General features: G+C 40.9%; 1 protein-coding gene across 1 annotated transcript in view; it reads left to right on the top strand.

Moving 5' to 3' along the window:
- Kcnq5 (potassium voltage-gated channel subfamily Q member 5) overlaps nucleotides 1-17,944 on the top strand; it is a 596,471-nt gene that overhangs the window by 522,284 nt on the left and 56,243 nt on the right. Inside the window, exons 11-13 of the mRNA XM_021158603.2 lie at nucleotides 2,918-3,012; nucleotides 5,982-6,008; nucleotides 14,694-14,914. Of these exons, the coding sequence (XP_021014262.1) occupies nucleotides 2,918-3,012; nucleotides 5,982-6,008; nucleotides 14,694-14,914 (343 nt within the window). The remainder of the gene's footprint in view (nucleotides 1-2,917; nucleotides 3,013-5,981; nucleotides 6,009-14,693; nucleotides 14,915-17,944) is intronic.

Below are 17,944 nucleotides of genomic sequence, written 5' to 3'. Positions count from 1 at the left end.
GAGAGGAGAAGAGAGGAGAAGAGAGGAGAAGAGAGGAGAAGAGAGGAGAAGAGAGGAGACGAGAGGAGACGAGAGGAGACGAGAGGAGACGAGAGGAGAAGAGAGGAGAAGAGAGGAGAAGAGAGGAAAAGAAAAAGGAAAGGAAAGGGGGAAATGCTGTGATCATCATCCCTAAAACTAAAGGCATAATAAAACAAACATGGCAGTAGTACAACTGACCCTCTCTATCTCCGTGTTGATCATTAACTAATCTCAGTTCTGGAACAGATGTCCCCTGGCCCTTCTCTGTGTCTTACTTACAAGGCATCTTTTACAAGAGAATATGGGACCAAGAGCTCAGACATTAAGCTCAATTTGATAGAAAAAGATCAAAAAACTAAGTCGTATTGTAAAAGCAAGTCTTCAATTTTCCATTCCCTCAATGGTTTATGACGTTTAACAGGTACTCTCTGACCCCTCCCTGCCCCCCCCCCCCACTTTTAGTGTATTTTTGTTGTAGGTTTTTTTTTCCCCACTAGTGTTGAATGGACTCAGCGTGTCCATTATATCTAGTTGTACAAAGGTCTTACTTTCAGATCTGATCTCACAGATGCACCATGCCTCTATGGAAACTGTTCAATTAGCATAGCCAAGTATACTTTGCCATCAGCTGAGGATCACTGGACCTCACAACTTTAGTAAGTCCACCCTATAACCGCAGCACTTAAGAGGTTGATGCTGGCAATCACCACACATTCAAAACCAGCTTGTGGTGTAATGGTGAAACTTTGTCTCCCACAATCAAAACTGCTAATAATAACAAGATGTCTGTGTTTTTGTTGGTTATTTTAGTCATTCTAAAAACTTTATGTCAACAACTCCAAACACTAGAATTTCAGGACAGTAAGATGGCAGTTGCCTTACTGTCTATAAGATGTCAAGATGCTTAGCACAAATTTCCGCAGATGTATGGGTTAAATCAACAGAAGCCATGTGGGTAAGCATTCAGGTAAAAAAAATCCTGCTTGAAAAAATATGTAAGAAAAGATGAAAAGAAAACTTCATATCTCAGGTTCTACTGTGTCTCTACTTTTTCATCTCACTTCCTGAATATTTCACTGAAGTATAATGTGCAGATAAAAATGAGTCCATTTCCTAAGAGAACTGAGCAGTCTCAATTAACCCGCACTCAGAGAGACAGAAAACAACTTCTTGAATACCCTCTCTCCATCGCTATCCCACCAGGGGAAACTGCCATGCTACCTCTAAACAGAATAGAGTATTTTCTCATTTTCCCAACTTTATAGAAAGTGCTCCTCTGTGTCCTGTTTATAGCACATAAAATTACTCATAGGAAATCCATCCATACTGTCGAACATAGTTACAGTGAACTGTTGCTATGTAGACACATTGTACCACGTGACCTTATTACAAGGTTTCTACTTACACAACTATTGGTAGATGTGTGGGAATTTCCAGCTGTAGTTAAATAGCCAAATATATTGCATATCTTTTGGTGAACATATTTAAGCATACCTACTGTGGTTGCCTGAGGATGATTATCCATATCATAATGGACTCATACCTTTAAATTCGGTCATATCACCTGGCAGTTTTCCAATTTTTTGTTGTTGTCGTTCAACTCAATGATATTCTTAGAAAATAGAATGTAGTTAGATTGCTTTTTTTCTTCACTGTGTTTCAAAATGTGATGGTTATAGAGTAGGAATGTGGCCCCATTCAGATGAGTTTGCCTCAGCAGACAGAAAGCTCTAAGTAACGCATCACAACACAGGGTTTCTCCAAAGAAATTGGAGCAAATGCTCAGCCTTTTATTTTGAGTTATTTGCAGGCTCAATGCAGAATAAGTAAATTTTCCATACCCAGCATAGGAAAGGCAGTGCAGGTGACTTCTCAATGCGAATCAGAAGTTCCTCCAAGCCCAACCGTCAAGCAGTCAGAAAAAAACAAGCTCCAGTGGATGGTGTGGGTTCTGACTAAGAGTCTATCAACTAAAGACACTATCTCAACCTTCCCAACCGAGACTGAAGCTCTTTACCGACACTCCTTGTCTCATCTACAAAACACGCCTCTGAATTCACACCTTGGTTGTAAGGACCATTTTATATGCCAGGAATGATTATGTAATGTAGACAAGCCTATGTTTTACATCAAAGGCATAGAAACATTTTTTGGATGATAATATTAACTCCTTGCTTACTTTTTCAGTTATAATCTGAGAGAATATTTTTCCCTGTATCTTGTTTGGGAAATTTTTTGTGATCAATATCACTTTTTAAATTTATTTTATTTTTTACTTATTCACTTTACATCCCATGCACTACCTACCTCCCGGTCACCCCCTCCCATAATCCTTCTGCCATCTCCCCTTCCTTTCTCCTCTGAGCAGGTTAAACCTTAGAAGTCTTGTGTAATTCAACTTACAGGAACACAAGAAAGAGCACAAGAAAGCAAATTAATTAAATCACCACCACTTTCTAGATGTTGTTGGTTTATTAGTTCACTGGTTTTCATGGTGATTTCTTTGCCTCTGTCCTGTCAAATAAGACAACTAAACAGAAGTCCCTGAAATGCACATTTATGGTCAGACAGTTGAACCAGTATCTAGAACATTAGTATGCATGTTGCCAATTAACCATCCCTGATTTTGTATCAGATAACACACCATTTTCCCCCTCACCATTTCTAAATTTGTCTTGTCTCATTGTCGAACACTTTTGTTTTGAAAGACATTCAGACGTGTATAACTACCCACTGAAAATGGCAAAGTAACCTGCGTGTCTGCTTCTTCCTCTGCACACGTGTCAGGGCTATACTTAAGGGGGAAAAGATTCGTAGCCTATAGTAACTAAATAATTGTCCTTTTCTTTCTATTCTGTTTCCTGCTCTTTCTTGTGCTCCTGGGTGCCGCATGCAGTGTGTCTGGCGAAGTTATGCAGCTGATGAAAAATCTGTTTCCATTGCAACCTGGAAGCCACATCTGAAGGCCTTGCACACCTGCAGCCCTACCAAGTAGGTATCAGTGGGACAGCTGGTGCTGGAGTTGAGTCTTTTCTAGTTTGTTAAACAAACCATATGTGTACAGAAGTCTCACTCTGGGACTTGTTTTATTCTCTCTGTTGTTTTTAAAGAAGTTTAAACTATTTAACAGCAACTCAACCGTAAAACCACATGGAATTGGCATCGTTCCTTAACAACCATAGGCCATGACCAAAGTCTTAAAGAATATGAGTTATACAGAGATATGGTAGTTTTCTAATGTCTCTTCTTATGAAGCAACAGGTCTTGAAAAACAAAGATCACTTGACCCATCACCTAATTTTACAGGGAGATTGCTTGGAATCTACACACACAAAATACACACACAAACACAAACATGCGCATGCACAAGCATGCACACACTAACTCACTCATATACACGCACGTGCACACACATACATCATAGTTCTCATCTCTGGGAAATTTTCTGGATCTATGTAAAGAAGGAAGAGTATTTGGAAAACTATTGAAGGGTCTCTAGTGGCAGAAGGCAGTGGTCTACTACACGTGATTATCTGCCTTCCCTCTTAACTACAGTTTTGAATTAAAAGTCATTCTGAGGTCTGGAGAAACGTACTAATGAGTCAGTTTCTCTAAGTGCCTCCCTTAGAATGTTGTTCATATACTACTCCTCTTCCCCACGTTAAGTGGGGGCAGAGGCAAAGAGGATTGATTCAAACAACTGCCCCCATCCTGTTCCCTTGAGCCCATCAGCCATGCCTTCCCTCACTTCTCCCCACAACCTTCTGTTCCAGCCTCACTTACTGAAAAACAGTGAGTCAGCCAAAGGACTCAGCAGGCACTGGTACCATGCATTGAACCTGGGCACCAAACACAAACCACCCCTGAGACACCTCATGGTCCTTGAGGTTCATAATCATTGCAGTTATTATTGTTGCTCTTTTATAAATCAATGAAATGTGACAGAAATCATGCCCTTTTACCAAGGATAATATCCACTACACACACACACACACACACAATCAGAACTATGCCAACAAATTTAATACACTCTTATATTCCCTGAAGCCAAGTTTAGAACCTTTGCTTTAGAAAGAAAACCTACTTCAGTCAAGTTTCTGTTAATGAGAAGAATAATTTACAATAACCTACAGAATGGCTTTACTTAAAACTAACTAGGTTTTTGAATGCAAGCTGATGCAATGCAAAAGACTGAAACTTCTTTACATCTACATGGTAGGTTTCTCCTTAGTGTTCATATTGCAGTAATTCTGAGAGAGAGTGCATCCATTCATCTGTGTAGCCATTCTGTGAGTGCTCATTAAACACTGATTGTACCCAAGGTTTTGTTTCCAAGGCTAAGCAGAAAGCAATCAGGGAAAACCAGAGTAAGTTGGTTTCATGGCTCAGGAACTAGACACCCAAAGATGCCAAGAATAGACAGTAAAAGCAAATATTATGAAATGCACAGAAGCTTTAAAGAGAAATGTTGATAGGAAAGCAACTTAGGGCTTATCAGGGTTAAAGAAATTATCATTGTCAGCTCTACCAGCAGCACTGCTAACAATGACATTATTGTTGCTAAATAACAGCACACATGTGCCCTGGTTCCCCCATTGATCTGGGGATGTGTTTAGTTGATCTTACTCCCCATTCTCATATCAAAGAGTAGGGTGAAAGATGGGTCTAAGAAACCACTCTTTGAGTCTTGGAGATGCAGAGAGAATTGGCCCCCTGAACCCTCTTCACACCTGCCAAGGTTATAAAGGAGATGTTTCTTTCTCTTTCCAGGCCATGGCTTTCCTCTTATGTACACTCTACATGAACAATATCAGTTATCTCTCTTTCAAAGCTTTTTAAAAGGGTGATTTGGATATTTTAAGAAGTTGTGGGCAATTATCAAGCTGAGGAGATGTTATGGGTTACATTGAGAAGTCATAATCTGCCTCCAAACGCTGACACCATTGCACACAGTAGCAAGATTTTGCTGAAAGGACCCTGATATAGCTGTCTCTTGTGAGGCTATGCTGGGGCCTAGCAAACACAGAAGTGGATGCTCACAGTCAGCTATTGGATGGATCACAGGGCCCCCAATGGAGGAACTAGAGAAAGTACCCAAGGAGCTAAATGGGTCTGCAACCCTATAGGTGGAACAAAAATATGAACTAACCAGTACCCCCCCAGGAGCTCGTGTCTCTAGCTGCGTATGTATCAGAAGATGGCCTAGTCGGCCATCAGTGGAAAGAGAGGCCCATTGGTCTTGCAAACTTTATATGCCTCAGTACAGAGGAACGCCAGGGCCAAGAAATTGGAGTGGGTGGGGAGGGGGGAAGGTATGGGGTACTTTTGGGATAGCATTGGAACTGTAAATGAAGAAAATACCTAATTAAAATAAAATAAAAGAGAAGTCACAATTTAGACACTATCTGATATAATGTCTTCCCATTTAGCTGTAACGCAGAGACACACAAGAAGAGAGATTTTCAGATAGATTTTCTGTGCACTTTATTTACTGCAAGAAAATTCATTCTTCATATAAGAGAAAAATGATCTACCTCAGTAAGTGACTGAAGAACAAGACAACAGTCATCGATTAATGCCTCCAGGGCTTGTTCCCAAAAGTCTGCCCAAGACACAGGGACCACAGCCATATTGGAATCAGCAACACTCCGGGAGCCTTTGCTAAAGCTTCTTCAACCTGAACCATAGTTTCTTAACCAAACAGTATGTGGCTTTCTGCTGTGTGGGGGCAGGATTAGATTTGCCAAGTAATGTTGTGCTGTCTCAGATCTGCCACAAATAACATATGTTTGAAAGCTGTGCACAGTTATTATAAATAGCATTGCTTCTATGGACAGTACTTTAAAGGGGGTAACTGAAAGGGACCTGATTACCCCATCTCCCATCTGGGCCATTATCAAATGCTATAAATGTACTCACTGGCTTAATATCATTTCTCTTCTGTCTGCACGCACCTGAAGGAAAGAACAAGGGGAGGCATCAAGCAGGTTTGTGAGCTCTCTTCTGCTACATGTTTGTTTATAAATCAGATGCCTAACCAGTGTTTTAAATGTGCCTCATGAGTAAAATCGATCAACAAATGCAAGATGATTAAAAGTGACCTTTCACAAGATTGCCTGCACCATTTACTGGGTTTGATCGATTCTTTTTTTTTTTTTTTTAATCCCTCCTCGGGAATAGAAGTATTTTTTTTTTCCTAACCCACTCAGTGCCTTTTAACAATCTGTAAGGCCTGGAATGTTCAGGGGCAAAATAATCATGGTCCAAGATTATTCTTGTCTCCCTCTGTCCCAAACAGAAGTCCTTCCCAAGTATTCAAATAGAGTTATCTAATGGCCTAGTAGGAGAAAGAATGCACAGTAGTCTAGGATAGTCTTTACTCTATTAGAGTGCATTTCTTGAGATAAGAATTTTTTCTTTTTTTTTTTTTTTTAATTTGGCTAGAGGTACAGTAAAGACGAGAGGCAAGAACCACCTGTGTGGGATATCTCCAGCCCAGGGAGCAATCAAGTTGACTTGGGTTATGAGTTTCACAGAGAAGATCTGGTCTTCAGGAAGAAGACCCCTCCCACAATTTCCCCAGATGCCTCATGGCTGCTCCTCCTAGAAAGACCCCGAGGGAATAGCAGACAAGCATCATAAGTAAGAAGTCTCAGGAAAGGTCTGGAAGGGGGAGCAAAGCCTGAAAGGCAAGGCTGTAGAGCCCCACAATGAAATACAAGTAGTAACAGGCAGAAGCAACAAGAAACAGGAGATGTCTGTATTTTTCCTTTCATTGCCATTTGCTTCAGTAAAGAGAAAGCAAGGTGTTCTCATGCCCTGAGCTAGCTTCTAGTAAGAGTTTATGGTAACATCAACTGGAAAATATTTATATATTACTTGACTAGTTCTGAAACTTCCTCTGGAGTGACAAGGCTGTGTTAGCCATTTCTGCATTAATACTTAAAAAAAAATTTTCCAGACCAAGATGTCTATGCTGGCAGGTGCTGAATACAGTATGAGACCCTGCCTCAAGTTCTCCCTCTGTGCAGATGAGCCAATGAATTCAGAAGTCTCTCTTATGTCAGAAGGAAAAGACTTGAAGCAAAGGATGCTGGATGTCCATGAGCAATGATTACAGGAAGTATTAGCTAACCAATGAGTTGTTATTTTCAGAAGACCTAACAAAAGAGAAATTCAGTCTTTGGGTCAAGCACCATCTTTGCATAGACATCTCAGAGTTGTGTTTACTCTTTAGTGATATTTCAGAGGCTTGGTCTCAGAATGACCTATCTACAATTTATCCAGAGGGTAATTTGTCTCCAGGGTCTAATAGCACAGGTTGCAGAACTAGTGGAGAGGGTCACCTGTCTTAGTTTCATCCTCCAAAATGAAACTTTGACAAGAGAAGAGGAAATTATAGGTAATGTCTAGGTGCTTGAATAAACATGGCCCCTTTAGCAATCCTGAGACAGGAGTCACCTTGGGCCAGTAGTAACAACAACAGAAGACACATTTCCTAAGGTTAGTACATCAAAAAATTTACCACGTCTGTCTAAAATGTTAAAATCTGTTCAACAGACTTGTGACTAATGTTGTTAAAGTTAGTTCACTTATAGATCTGAATGTGTGCAAAACCACCCAGCTAGGTTCATGACTTGAAGAATGACATGGTGAAATTCTTTGCTTCTCTGCAGGCATTGAACATTGAACAACCTTGAAACCAGTCCTATATCACCACTCAGTTTCTCTACCTCCACCCCCCTCTTAATTTATTTACTTATTCATTTTATACCTGGTACCACCCCCCCCTTCCCCTCTCCTCCCAGCCCCACACTCACAAGTCCCTCCCCTCATTATCTCCTCTCCTTCTGAGAGAAGGGTAAGTCCTGCTTTGGTACCCACCTGCCCTGGGACATGAAGTCTAAGCAGGACTAAGCACATCCTCTCCCACTCAGGCCTGACTAGACCAGTCAGTCCAGCTAGGTGAAGAGGATCCAACAGCAAGCAACAGAGTCAGAGGCGGTCCCTGCTCCTATTGTTATTGGGGACCCACTCCCCAATTATTACTACATCTCCTATGTAAGGTGATAACAGAAAATGTGCTCAATACATTATTCTTGACTGGAAGAATAAATTTTCCCTGACTCCAAGTACTTTTTGAAAACACAACCAACAAAATGGATGTGCTCAGAAGTCATGAGCATGCACTCCTCTTGCAGAGGACACACATTCATTCCCAGGCACCCGTGTCAGGGAGCGCCCACCTGTAACTGCAGCCCAAGGGATCCTCCACATTCTTTTCTGGCCTCTTTAGTCACTGCACTAAAGTAGTTTACACACCGGCACATGCACACACATATATCCATAGTCAAAAATAAATCATTGAAAACAAGACACTGCAAGAACCATAGGAAATAAGCTGGATGCTGCTTCTTCTTTTTTTTCTTTTAAATTGAAACATGCTATTAAAAATTGATATGCATTGAAACTCCCTTTGTATTATTGCCTTAGATTCTCCAATGTGCTCTGTAGACAAGACAGTTTATAATATTGCAATAATGAATGCAGAAAGACAATAACAACAGCAGCATCACAAAATGTAATAAATCTGCCCTTACTGAAGCAAAGTATCCACAAGAGAAAACGTGCTTATACACTTGGAGAGGAGCAATTCTAGGTTAGGAATGATATTAATTAATGTTTGACCTCATTTCGAATGAGTGAATTAATTGGTACTACCCCATCGCAGAGCCTTCTGCTGACCTCGTGGTTGGCCATTTGGTTATTGATATGGTTTAGACAAAACAGACAAGTGTGAGCACCAGCAAGAGCTGATTTTCTTTTAATCCTTTGGATACCTCAGAGTCTGGAAACTCTTGGCCTTTCTGTTAAAACCCTCAGATCAGCGCACCACTGCAGGCATTACCTTTCTCACAGGCAGCTGGCCCCATCACTGAATAAGAGCCCTGTCCACAGATGACACCACAGAATGTAAATGGATGGAGGGCAAGCATACATCACCCCTGATTAATTATGTTCACTATTTCGCGGTGTTCTCATTAAGAAAAGAGATCTTACTTTCTATGAAGTTGGGATGTGCTTTAAACAGTTTCTCACACCCCACGCTAAGAAACACTGGGACTGATACTTTTTTTTTTAATTTAAAACTGTAAACTAAAAGATGGAGAAGTTTTTTTATAGCTACTGCTCAAGTGTATAATGTTGGAAATAATGTTTCCTTGGCTATTTTGAGACCATAATTCCATCTTCCTTAGTGTTATTATTCTGTTACTCTTCTTTTGCCCTATCTTCCCATTGGGATAGTTTTAATCGAAAATGCATGTTGATGTGTTTATTAATTCCATTCTAATTAAGTCTCCCTTAAGTAACATCTCCAGCTCATTTTTAAGTGGGACAGTACTTCTCGGAATGGAGTACACTGTCATTTTCAGAGAAGAGTTTATGTGTGAACCCATCTGGCCATCCTACCACAGTCTTTTGACCTGGAATTCCTATCTTTCCTCCCTTCCTCCTTGACTAAGTCATCAGAGAACAGCCAGCAAGCACTGCACTGATATAAGGTTCTATTTCTTCCTAAGTTTTTATCCCAACAAAAGCAGATGGTATCCACAGAGACTAAGGGATTAACTGTGAATCTCACTGCCTCCTTCCTGTCTTCTGAGTGAGCGATGGCTGACTGTGTACCTGCTTCAGTTACAGGGCCTTATTTTTCCACCTACCAAGCATCCCTAACACTGCCTCAGCCTTCTAACACAGCTGACTATCTAAGATTGCTTTAGCAAGCATCAGTGAGGCTGATTTAAAATGCATGTCATGTGTGTTAAGGCACAGGTATCTCAGGACATCATTCTGTGGTCCATTAAGTGCTTTGTCCAAACCACTCCAGTGTGTTCTGGTCCAATTCTGTGGCTCCTGGGAAAGAACTCTAGAATGCTTATAGAAGAAACTGTGTTTGTCCGTTTCTTCTGCTTTTATTTTTTTACTACTGTTTTTTTCTTCTGTGTGTAGTGAATGATCTGCATGTATCATTAAACTAAATTCAGTGAGACCAGACTTGACTTTCCTCCCCACATAATCAGCTCTGGCCCTTACTGGCAAATATTAAATTGTTTAAAAAGACTCTTTCCATCTGTTCACATTATTTATAGAAGGGAGGGGTTTACTCTTTTATAAACAGCCGAGGACTTAATAAGTATGTGATTGTTTTAATCTTTATAAAGTACTAATATAGAATCCTTTCTCTGTTAACTTTTAAACAGGTATTCAACCTGACAACTATTTACCTATATACTAACTATAACTTTAGTTCCACACAAATCAAGTGTGTGTGTGTGTGTGTGTGTGTGTGTGTGTGTGTTTAACTTCAAAGCAACTGTTATCTACTTTGTTGATTTATAAAAATATTCATTCATAAATTTTCTAAAAATTTGGCTCACCATTACTTATACTCTATTCATTGATATTTATTAGAGTTTATTTTCCCCGTTTCATACGAAACAGATCCTGACACATATTCTCATCGCTCATAGTGCTTATTATTTCCAATCTAATTGCCAGTGCCTAACCACAAGGGCACTGGCTGTATCTCAGGCAGCACTACTGACTTGCAGAGCACGCGCTGCTTATGTATTGTCTTCTCATATAAAGTCAAGTCAAACCACTTGTCGTTAGAAAAAAGAAAGCCTTCAGCTCTACACTGGTGGAGAAATGCTTAATAATACACTGCTCTATCTCCCTCACTCCTAGTAAGTTCTGTAGTAATAAGCAGAAGTTCTTCAGAATGTACACCTCACGGAAGCAGAGGTACCCAGCATCCCAGCTGTTGACATGAGATTTGAGAATGCCAACTAACCTCAGGTGCATGATCAGGTTACGCCGCCACTACACCTGGGCCCTCTTTTTAGACTCACTCTCCTAGGGACTTCTTGAATGAGGTCCTCAGCGCGCTTGTAATTTTCCTTGTTGCCTGTTGCCTGCTTCGAAACTCTTATCACTGGGACAAAAATAAATAAATAAAATAAAATGAAAAGCAGGCATAGTACTGGCAGTCAGCCTGTTGGCGCCTCCTGGTGGCTGCTCAACTGCTAAGCTGTTGCACGCGCTGGTTTGGTAGTGGCTGGGTTGCCATATTGTGCCTGAGGCGACAGTTTGTAGGGTGCTTATCCTATAAAGGGCTAAAACACTAATTATGTATAACAATAGCGGCAGCAGTGTAAGCCCTCGTGGATTACTGCGGAGTTATGAAGCCGCAAGATTCCCTGGCAGGGAGCATCTAACAGTTGAGTGCATGCCGGGCCATCAGAGTGATTTGGACAGCTGCTTCTAGAGAACGATGAATCCCCTTGCAGAGTTCCGCAGGCTCCCTGGAGCATGGTGCTCAGCTGGGAACATGGGATTGCGTACTGAGAGGCTCCAATCAATGACCACTGTGACCTTTTGGTTGCTTTCTCCAGATCGAGACTCACTTGCTCTCCTGGGGATCATCCTTGGCAAGCTTTCTGAAAAATGCTGTGACAGAAAAATCTTCCTCAAAGTCATTTTTTTAAATGTCAAAAAAAAAAAAAAAAAAAAAAACCCAAGAAAGTAATGGAAACTTTTATGTACCAGTGAAGTGACTATAATTTTAATTGATGTGTGCTTTCGATAACAGCCACCTAATCTGTTTACTAGACATCTAATCAAGATATTCTGTTGATTTCCAAAGGAGAGATGATGTAGACAAACCAATGAAAGAAAACTTTCCATTAGAGGGCACACAAACAGAACGTTTTCTTTGGAAATACTCATTCTGTGTTAAGATGCCACTCTAAACTTTCATACTTTTGTGTCAAAAGAGAAAAGAAAGCATTACATTTTCTCTATTTTAGCATGTAATTTATTGAATTTAATTTCTGTTTGGATTTGGTTTGGTCTAGTTTGGCTTTTGTCTTTGAGACAACATCACCCTTTACAACCCTGGTTGGGTTGGCATTTGCTATGTAAATGAGCTAGCCTTAAACTCACAGAGATCGGCCTGTCTCTGCCTCCCAGGTGCTGGGATTAAAGGCATGAGCTACCTACCATACATAGCTTAGTTTTTTGTTTTTGTTTTTTAATATTAGACGTTAGAGATGGCCCACAAATTAAGACCATTAGCTGTTCTTCCTCAATACCCAGGTTGGATTCCTAATACCCATCTGGTGGCTCACAACTATTTATAGCTCTATTTCCAGGGGATCTGGTGTCTTTTACTGGCCTCTGACCACCAGCCATGCACAGGGCACACAGACAGACAGACAGACAGACAGACAGACAGACAGACAGAATGCCTGCACATGCAAAATAAAATAAAATAAATTTAAAAGAAAACCGCAAAGGAAATGGTACCCAGAATTAACATGTCAATTTTTAATGTGTGTAGATTTAAAATATGTTTCATCAATTTGTAGAGGTAATGATGTAATGATATGTTACAGGGGTGATTCTCAAATATTTTGTCATCATTAATAAATCATGGGATATCTGAAGCTGTTTTATTTTGGAAAAATTTTAAGCTTTTTTAAAATTGTAATTCTTAAAAAAAAAGAATAAAATAGAATTTATATTAATATCTTTGTGATTATATTTTACCTGTTTCTTGTTTATTCAGTTGGATTAGGAAAGAGATGTAGCTTTCCAGCATTTAATCTTAACCTTCCATGCAATTAGCATTAATTCCAGAAAGGTAAGAGACAAGGTCAAACACAGTGAGAACACTTGGGGTTCTCATTTAGCTGTGTCTACTTGAGTCAGCCATTTATCGAAATGAAGGTGCAGAAACGAACATATGTTTGCTGAACTACATCATCAAAAATTTAAGTTGTGGTACAGACAAGCTGAATTTTTTTTTTAAAGATTGGAAATTTTTATAATTAAAATCTTTTTAAGGGAAAGTAGACATTTTTCATCTATCTCTTCGGCAGGTTTCTCTTAGTAATTTAAGGGGATGGGGTGATATGGAGAACCTAGACTGAATATAAAACAAAGTGCTCGTTAGCTGTTTTCTGTTGCTGTCGTTTGATGTAATCTATCATTTAATCATACATTTGTCAAGATAAAGCCTGTGACCGACAGGGCTGTTGGACAGAACTCTTGACCTCACGTGACCTCACCACAAAACTGCCCAGCCTGCATGTGCCTTCAGCTAGTTGTGCTGGAAGTGGCTGTGTCTGCATTTGGGGCCAGGAGGTGTCAGCTGCATGGTCAACTCCTTTAGTGCTAACCAGACTGTCAGACCACCATTGTTCATGATATGATTTGTTTCCATGTACACAACTTCACATCAGACATGGTACCTCTTTAGACCCGCAGAGGTTAAGCAGCTAGGCATGGAAAAACAAATGTTACTATCTCTTGTTAGCTGCCAGACACACACCCACTAAACACATTTGCTGTTGGCATGCTGCAGCTGGGGACCGTGGACACTGCGGTAAGTGGAAAAGACAAGGCCTTCACTTGGTCTCAGACAGTTCTTATCCATGAGCACGCTGCCTTCATCCCCCACAAAGGCTGCAGCATGACTCACAAGAGCTGTGCTAAGCGACTCACCCTCAGACCCATTGCCCCATTATTACTTCAGTCTCTGAAGAGCACTGGGCCCTTCGCATCGATAACTGTCTGTTGCTTTCTAATGAATAGCACAGCGCTTTATAAGTGAAATAAAACCATGTTGGGGCATAGAATACTTTCCACAGTTCATTTGATTCCTATAAATATATATGTATATATTTAAAAAGATAGCTATGTTACTCCCGTTTTCTCATGAGTCAGAGACCTGTCTCCATAATTCCTACCTGCTCCTCCTAGCACAACACAAAAGACACACATCTTAACCATGGAAGGGTAAAGATTCATTTTGGATTCTGTTGCTAGTACATCCTTGATCATCCCACGGCAGCTTGATCCCATCTAGTACCACAGAATGGAATGTTTAGATTAAAAGTGATCTTCCTGGTAGCTTGCTTTCATAGCAGAAAACTGAACATTGCATTTCTTTCTGTCTATCACCTCATTCATTACATGTCGAGGCTGCCTCCAAACCAAACCCCATGTTTGGTTTCTTTTCCCAAGAATGAAGAACATAATGTCAAGTGTCATGTGTTTAATATATGTGTGCAGTGCTGTCAATTGCTTTGAGATTGCATGAATGTATGGATATCATAATCTTGCCTGGGGTATACAATGCATGCTGGATGTAGGTACATATGCAACCATCATCCCTGTTTACCTGTAGCGATGCTTAGGAGTTCCAAAGAAAGATCTCCCAAACAAACAAACAAGAGGAACATAACAATGGAGGGGAAAGCTACAACCACCCAACGATTTTTAAAGTGAATTCCAAACTCATTTTTGGTTATCTTCAGTGAAATTGGGCACAAAGTGTTCTACCTGGTCGTTTTCTTTCCTACATAAATCCAAGGAGCATGCATGTACTCACAAGAGAGAGACTGACCTCAAATGAATACAAACACCATGATTAAATGTAGCTCTTTTTATTTTTTCAATAAAAAAATCTATTTCTGGCTCCTCCTTGCTGCACACGCTCTTGCCTATTGATCTGTAAATGGCCTTATAGTTTCATCCAAGCATTCGCCCCTGTGGAATCAGAGATGCTTGTTGCGATGGAATAACAGTGGCTCTGTTTTCCACAGTCAGAAGCTGAGCTTTAAGGAGCGAGTGCGCATGGCTAGCCCAAGGGGCCAGAGCATTAAGAGCAGACAAGCATCAGTAGGTGACAGGAGATCCCCAAGCACTGACATCACTGCCGAGGGCAGCCCCACCAAAGTCCAGAAGAGCTGGAGCTTCAACGACCGAACCCGCTTCAGGCCCTCACTACGTCTCAAGAGTTCCCAGCCAAAGCCAGTGATAGACGGTAAGTCTGGCCTTCGTGACAATTTTTTTTTTTTTTGATTTTTCGAGACAATTTTTAGGCTGCTGTACGATTAGGAAATGACTCGTTCTCCACTGCACCATTGAAGGTAGCATGCCAGGGAAAGAAATTGTTTATTCTTATTGGAAATTTATTTGCTGCTCTGTGTTAGTTTTGAGAAACAACTTGGGCAGCTAAATCTCTATCTCTGTGAAGGCAAATGCCTGGAAATACAGAATAAGGTGAGGGCTTAGCATGTGCAAGACCTGGATCTTTATGACTGGTGGCACATTTTAAAAAGAGAGAGAAAGAAAGAGAGTCAGGAAGGAAGGGAGGGAGGGAGGGAGGGAGGGAGGGAGGGAGGGAACCATTTTGTTAATTCTTCCCTCTTATCTACATTTATTTCAAGATCACTGTGACCTCCTTGATGGTATGTGTGCTGTGGGTGGCCAACCAAGCCCCAAACTAGAAAGACTAGCAGGCTCCTTGAAAATAACCTGAAATGTATGTGAGACAGGTATCCTTCTAGGCAAAAGGAAAATGGTCTTCTCCCTTGTCCCACCCACAATCCATCTCCCACACACTCAGAGGCTGCTGTTTGTCATAGAGCTCAACCATGCCAAGCTCAGCAGTCTTCTAAAGATGGTTAAAGCTCTCTTTCTCAAGAGGAATTAACCTATTTTCTTTACCACCTAAACCTGGTAGAAGGTTTCCTGCCAACCTTTTATTGACTGACACATAATTTCATGTTTATGAAATTCTCTTTTTTTTTTTTCATTTAAAAACTAGCGTAGTTTTCCTTTTAAGTGTGCCACCATCCCGCCCCACCCCCAGGATCCCTCACACTGGGCAAAAAACCAGAATCAACGAGCATCTTCCATTAACGCATACAAACTGTAAAGGCCACTAGGCCTTATACTCTCGTTCCCTGGCACAACCTGTGTTTTCCCAGGCCCTCAAAGCTCCAGGGATAAGGCAAACAAGCAGAGGTCATGGCTGCAGTGATCATGGGTCCCTGTGGTGAACCCCTGGAACCTTAGGCTGACAGCCCCTCCCAGCTTCCTCAGAGGGCCTCAGGGACCTCCCTTCCACTCTCAAGTGAGCAATACAAGTCCGTCCTTCACACTTCTTCACTCTCCATGCCCCTCCTGGTGTCAAGATCTCCAAATAGACTTCTAGATGCTGACCTGATGTGGCCCTACCTGGCAGAGATGATGGCTCCCATCTCAGAGGCAGGGACATACTGATCCTGCTATGCTTTGCTTTCACCTGTTGCTCCGCTAAGCTGGGAAACGCCTTGTCCTCCATTGTTGGGTACGCCTCACCCAGGCATCTGCAGCGCCCTGAGTCTACCACAGGTTGTCAGGGTCCTGTTTCTATACTTTGATTCCCCAGAAGGAAATTCTCAGATAGCTTTGGGGCAGCTAAGTCTAGAGTATCCGGTGCACTTGAAAATGACTCACTAATAAAAATGGATACATCCCTTCTGTAAAATGGTTTGGCACATAGATAGCAAAGCCATAGCATTTGCCAAAAATTAGACACAATTACGTAACAGCACCATCTCCAGATATAAGAAACAGTATCAGATGTTGAAAATGATTCTAACTGATATGAAAGGGGAGTGATCACAGGCCAGATAGCCTGATGCATGCCTGTAATCTGAATACTTAGGTAGCTGAGGCAGAAAATCATGGATTCAAGGACAGTCTGACCCACACTGGAAAATTTAAGCAACAGAAATTGACTGTCTCGCTGTCTTGGAAGAAAAGTCTCAGCTGAAGGTGCTGGCATAGGTGATGCCTACCTAGGACATCTTTCTTCATGGTCCTTCTGTCTTCACATAGTCTGTTTTTCTCTAGCTGTATGTGTGATTTTTGGGGGTATGGAACATGAACCATACTCGATTTAGACATACCTTAGTAACTTCGTTTTTAAGCTAATCACTTCCTTAAATACTCTGTCTTCAAATACAGTAGCATTTAGAGGGATTCTGGGCATAAGGATTGCAACACATGAACTGGAAAAGGCAAACCCAGTTCAGCAGCTGGCAAGACTTCTGCTTCTAAAACAGGCTCCCTGGCTGGTTGAAGGGTGTCCCTGGCTTCATCCTCGACCCTGGGTTCACACTATACTAAGTCTACAATTATTACACATTGCTATGGACCCTTATTGTGATAACATGAAATTTGAAACTTTTGTTTGTCTCCTTGCTGTGAGGTCATTTTGGTTGGCTGAGCACGTTTAATTATAAAATCCATAGATACTAGATACTAGATTATAAATTCTATATTGTGCTGTTTAGCCTGAAGGAAAGAAAATTCCAAAGACTAAGTAGAATCACCTCTACCTAGCCTAGCATTTTCTGTTTCTCCAAAGGTATCTCAGAAGTCAGATATTAAAAAAAAAAATTAAAAATCCTGTTTTACCAAGTCACAGATTGGAAAGGTCATACATGCTAGATCATTTCATACAAGTGCAATTCTGTTTGCTTAGAAAAGAATTGCTTTTCCCTGGCTGAGGCCCTTCTCAATCGATTCTGAACTCCCCAAGTGGGGACAGGGCTGATTGCTGCCCTGTTGAAGAAGCTCTGAGGGCTCCTCACTGGCAGGAGATGGTAGCTCCTGACTTCTCATTCAATCCAATAGCCAAAGGTCTTTACTTATGATTTAACTTGAAATTGGGTCTTGGAAATTTTCAATTACATTTTTTACAGAAAAAAAAAAATAAAGTAGCCATCAAGTAAATGTGGCCTTCAATTAGGTGTATACATTATCTTCGGTGTCTCTCCAGGTTAGGAGCATGCCACTTATTGCCCGTAGAATATAATGTGTAATAACGCTAGAGCCGACTCCCAGTCATCCCTGGTCCACTCATTTGTTTGCTTCTGGAGCCTTTGTCAGCTGGTCCTTTACATTTCATTACGCATCAGCATTCTCAAGGAGCCTGCATGAAAAGAAGGAAGAATAATAGGAATCCAGATATGCCTGTGACTTAATAACTAAAAGCTACATTAAAAAAAAAAAAAAAAAA

Source organism: Mus caroli, chromosome 1 (assembly GCF_900094665.2).
Source record: "Mus caroli chromosome 1, CAROLI_EIJ_v1.1, whole genome shotgun sequence".
NCBI lineage: Eukaryota > Metazoa > Chordata > Mammalia > Rodentia > Muridae > Mus > Mus caroli.
This window is presented reverse-complemented; position numbering and strand designations above follow the sequence as displayed.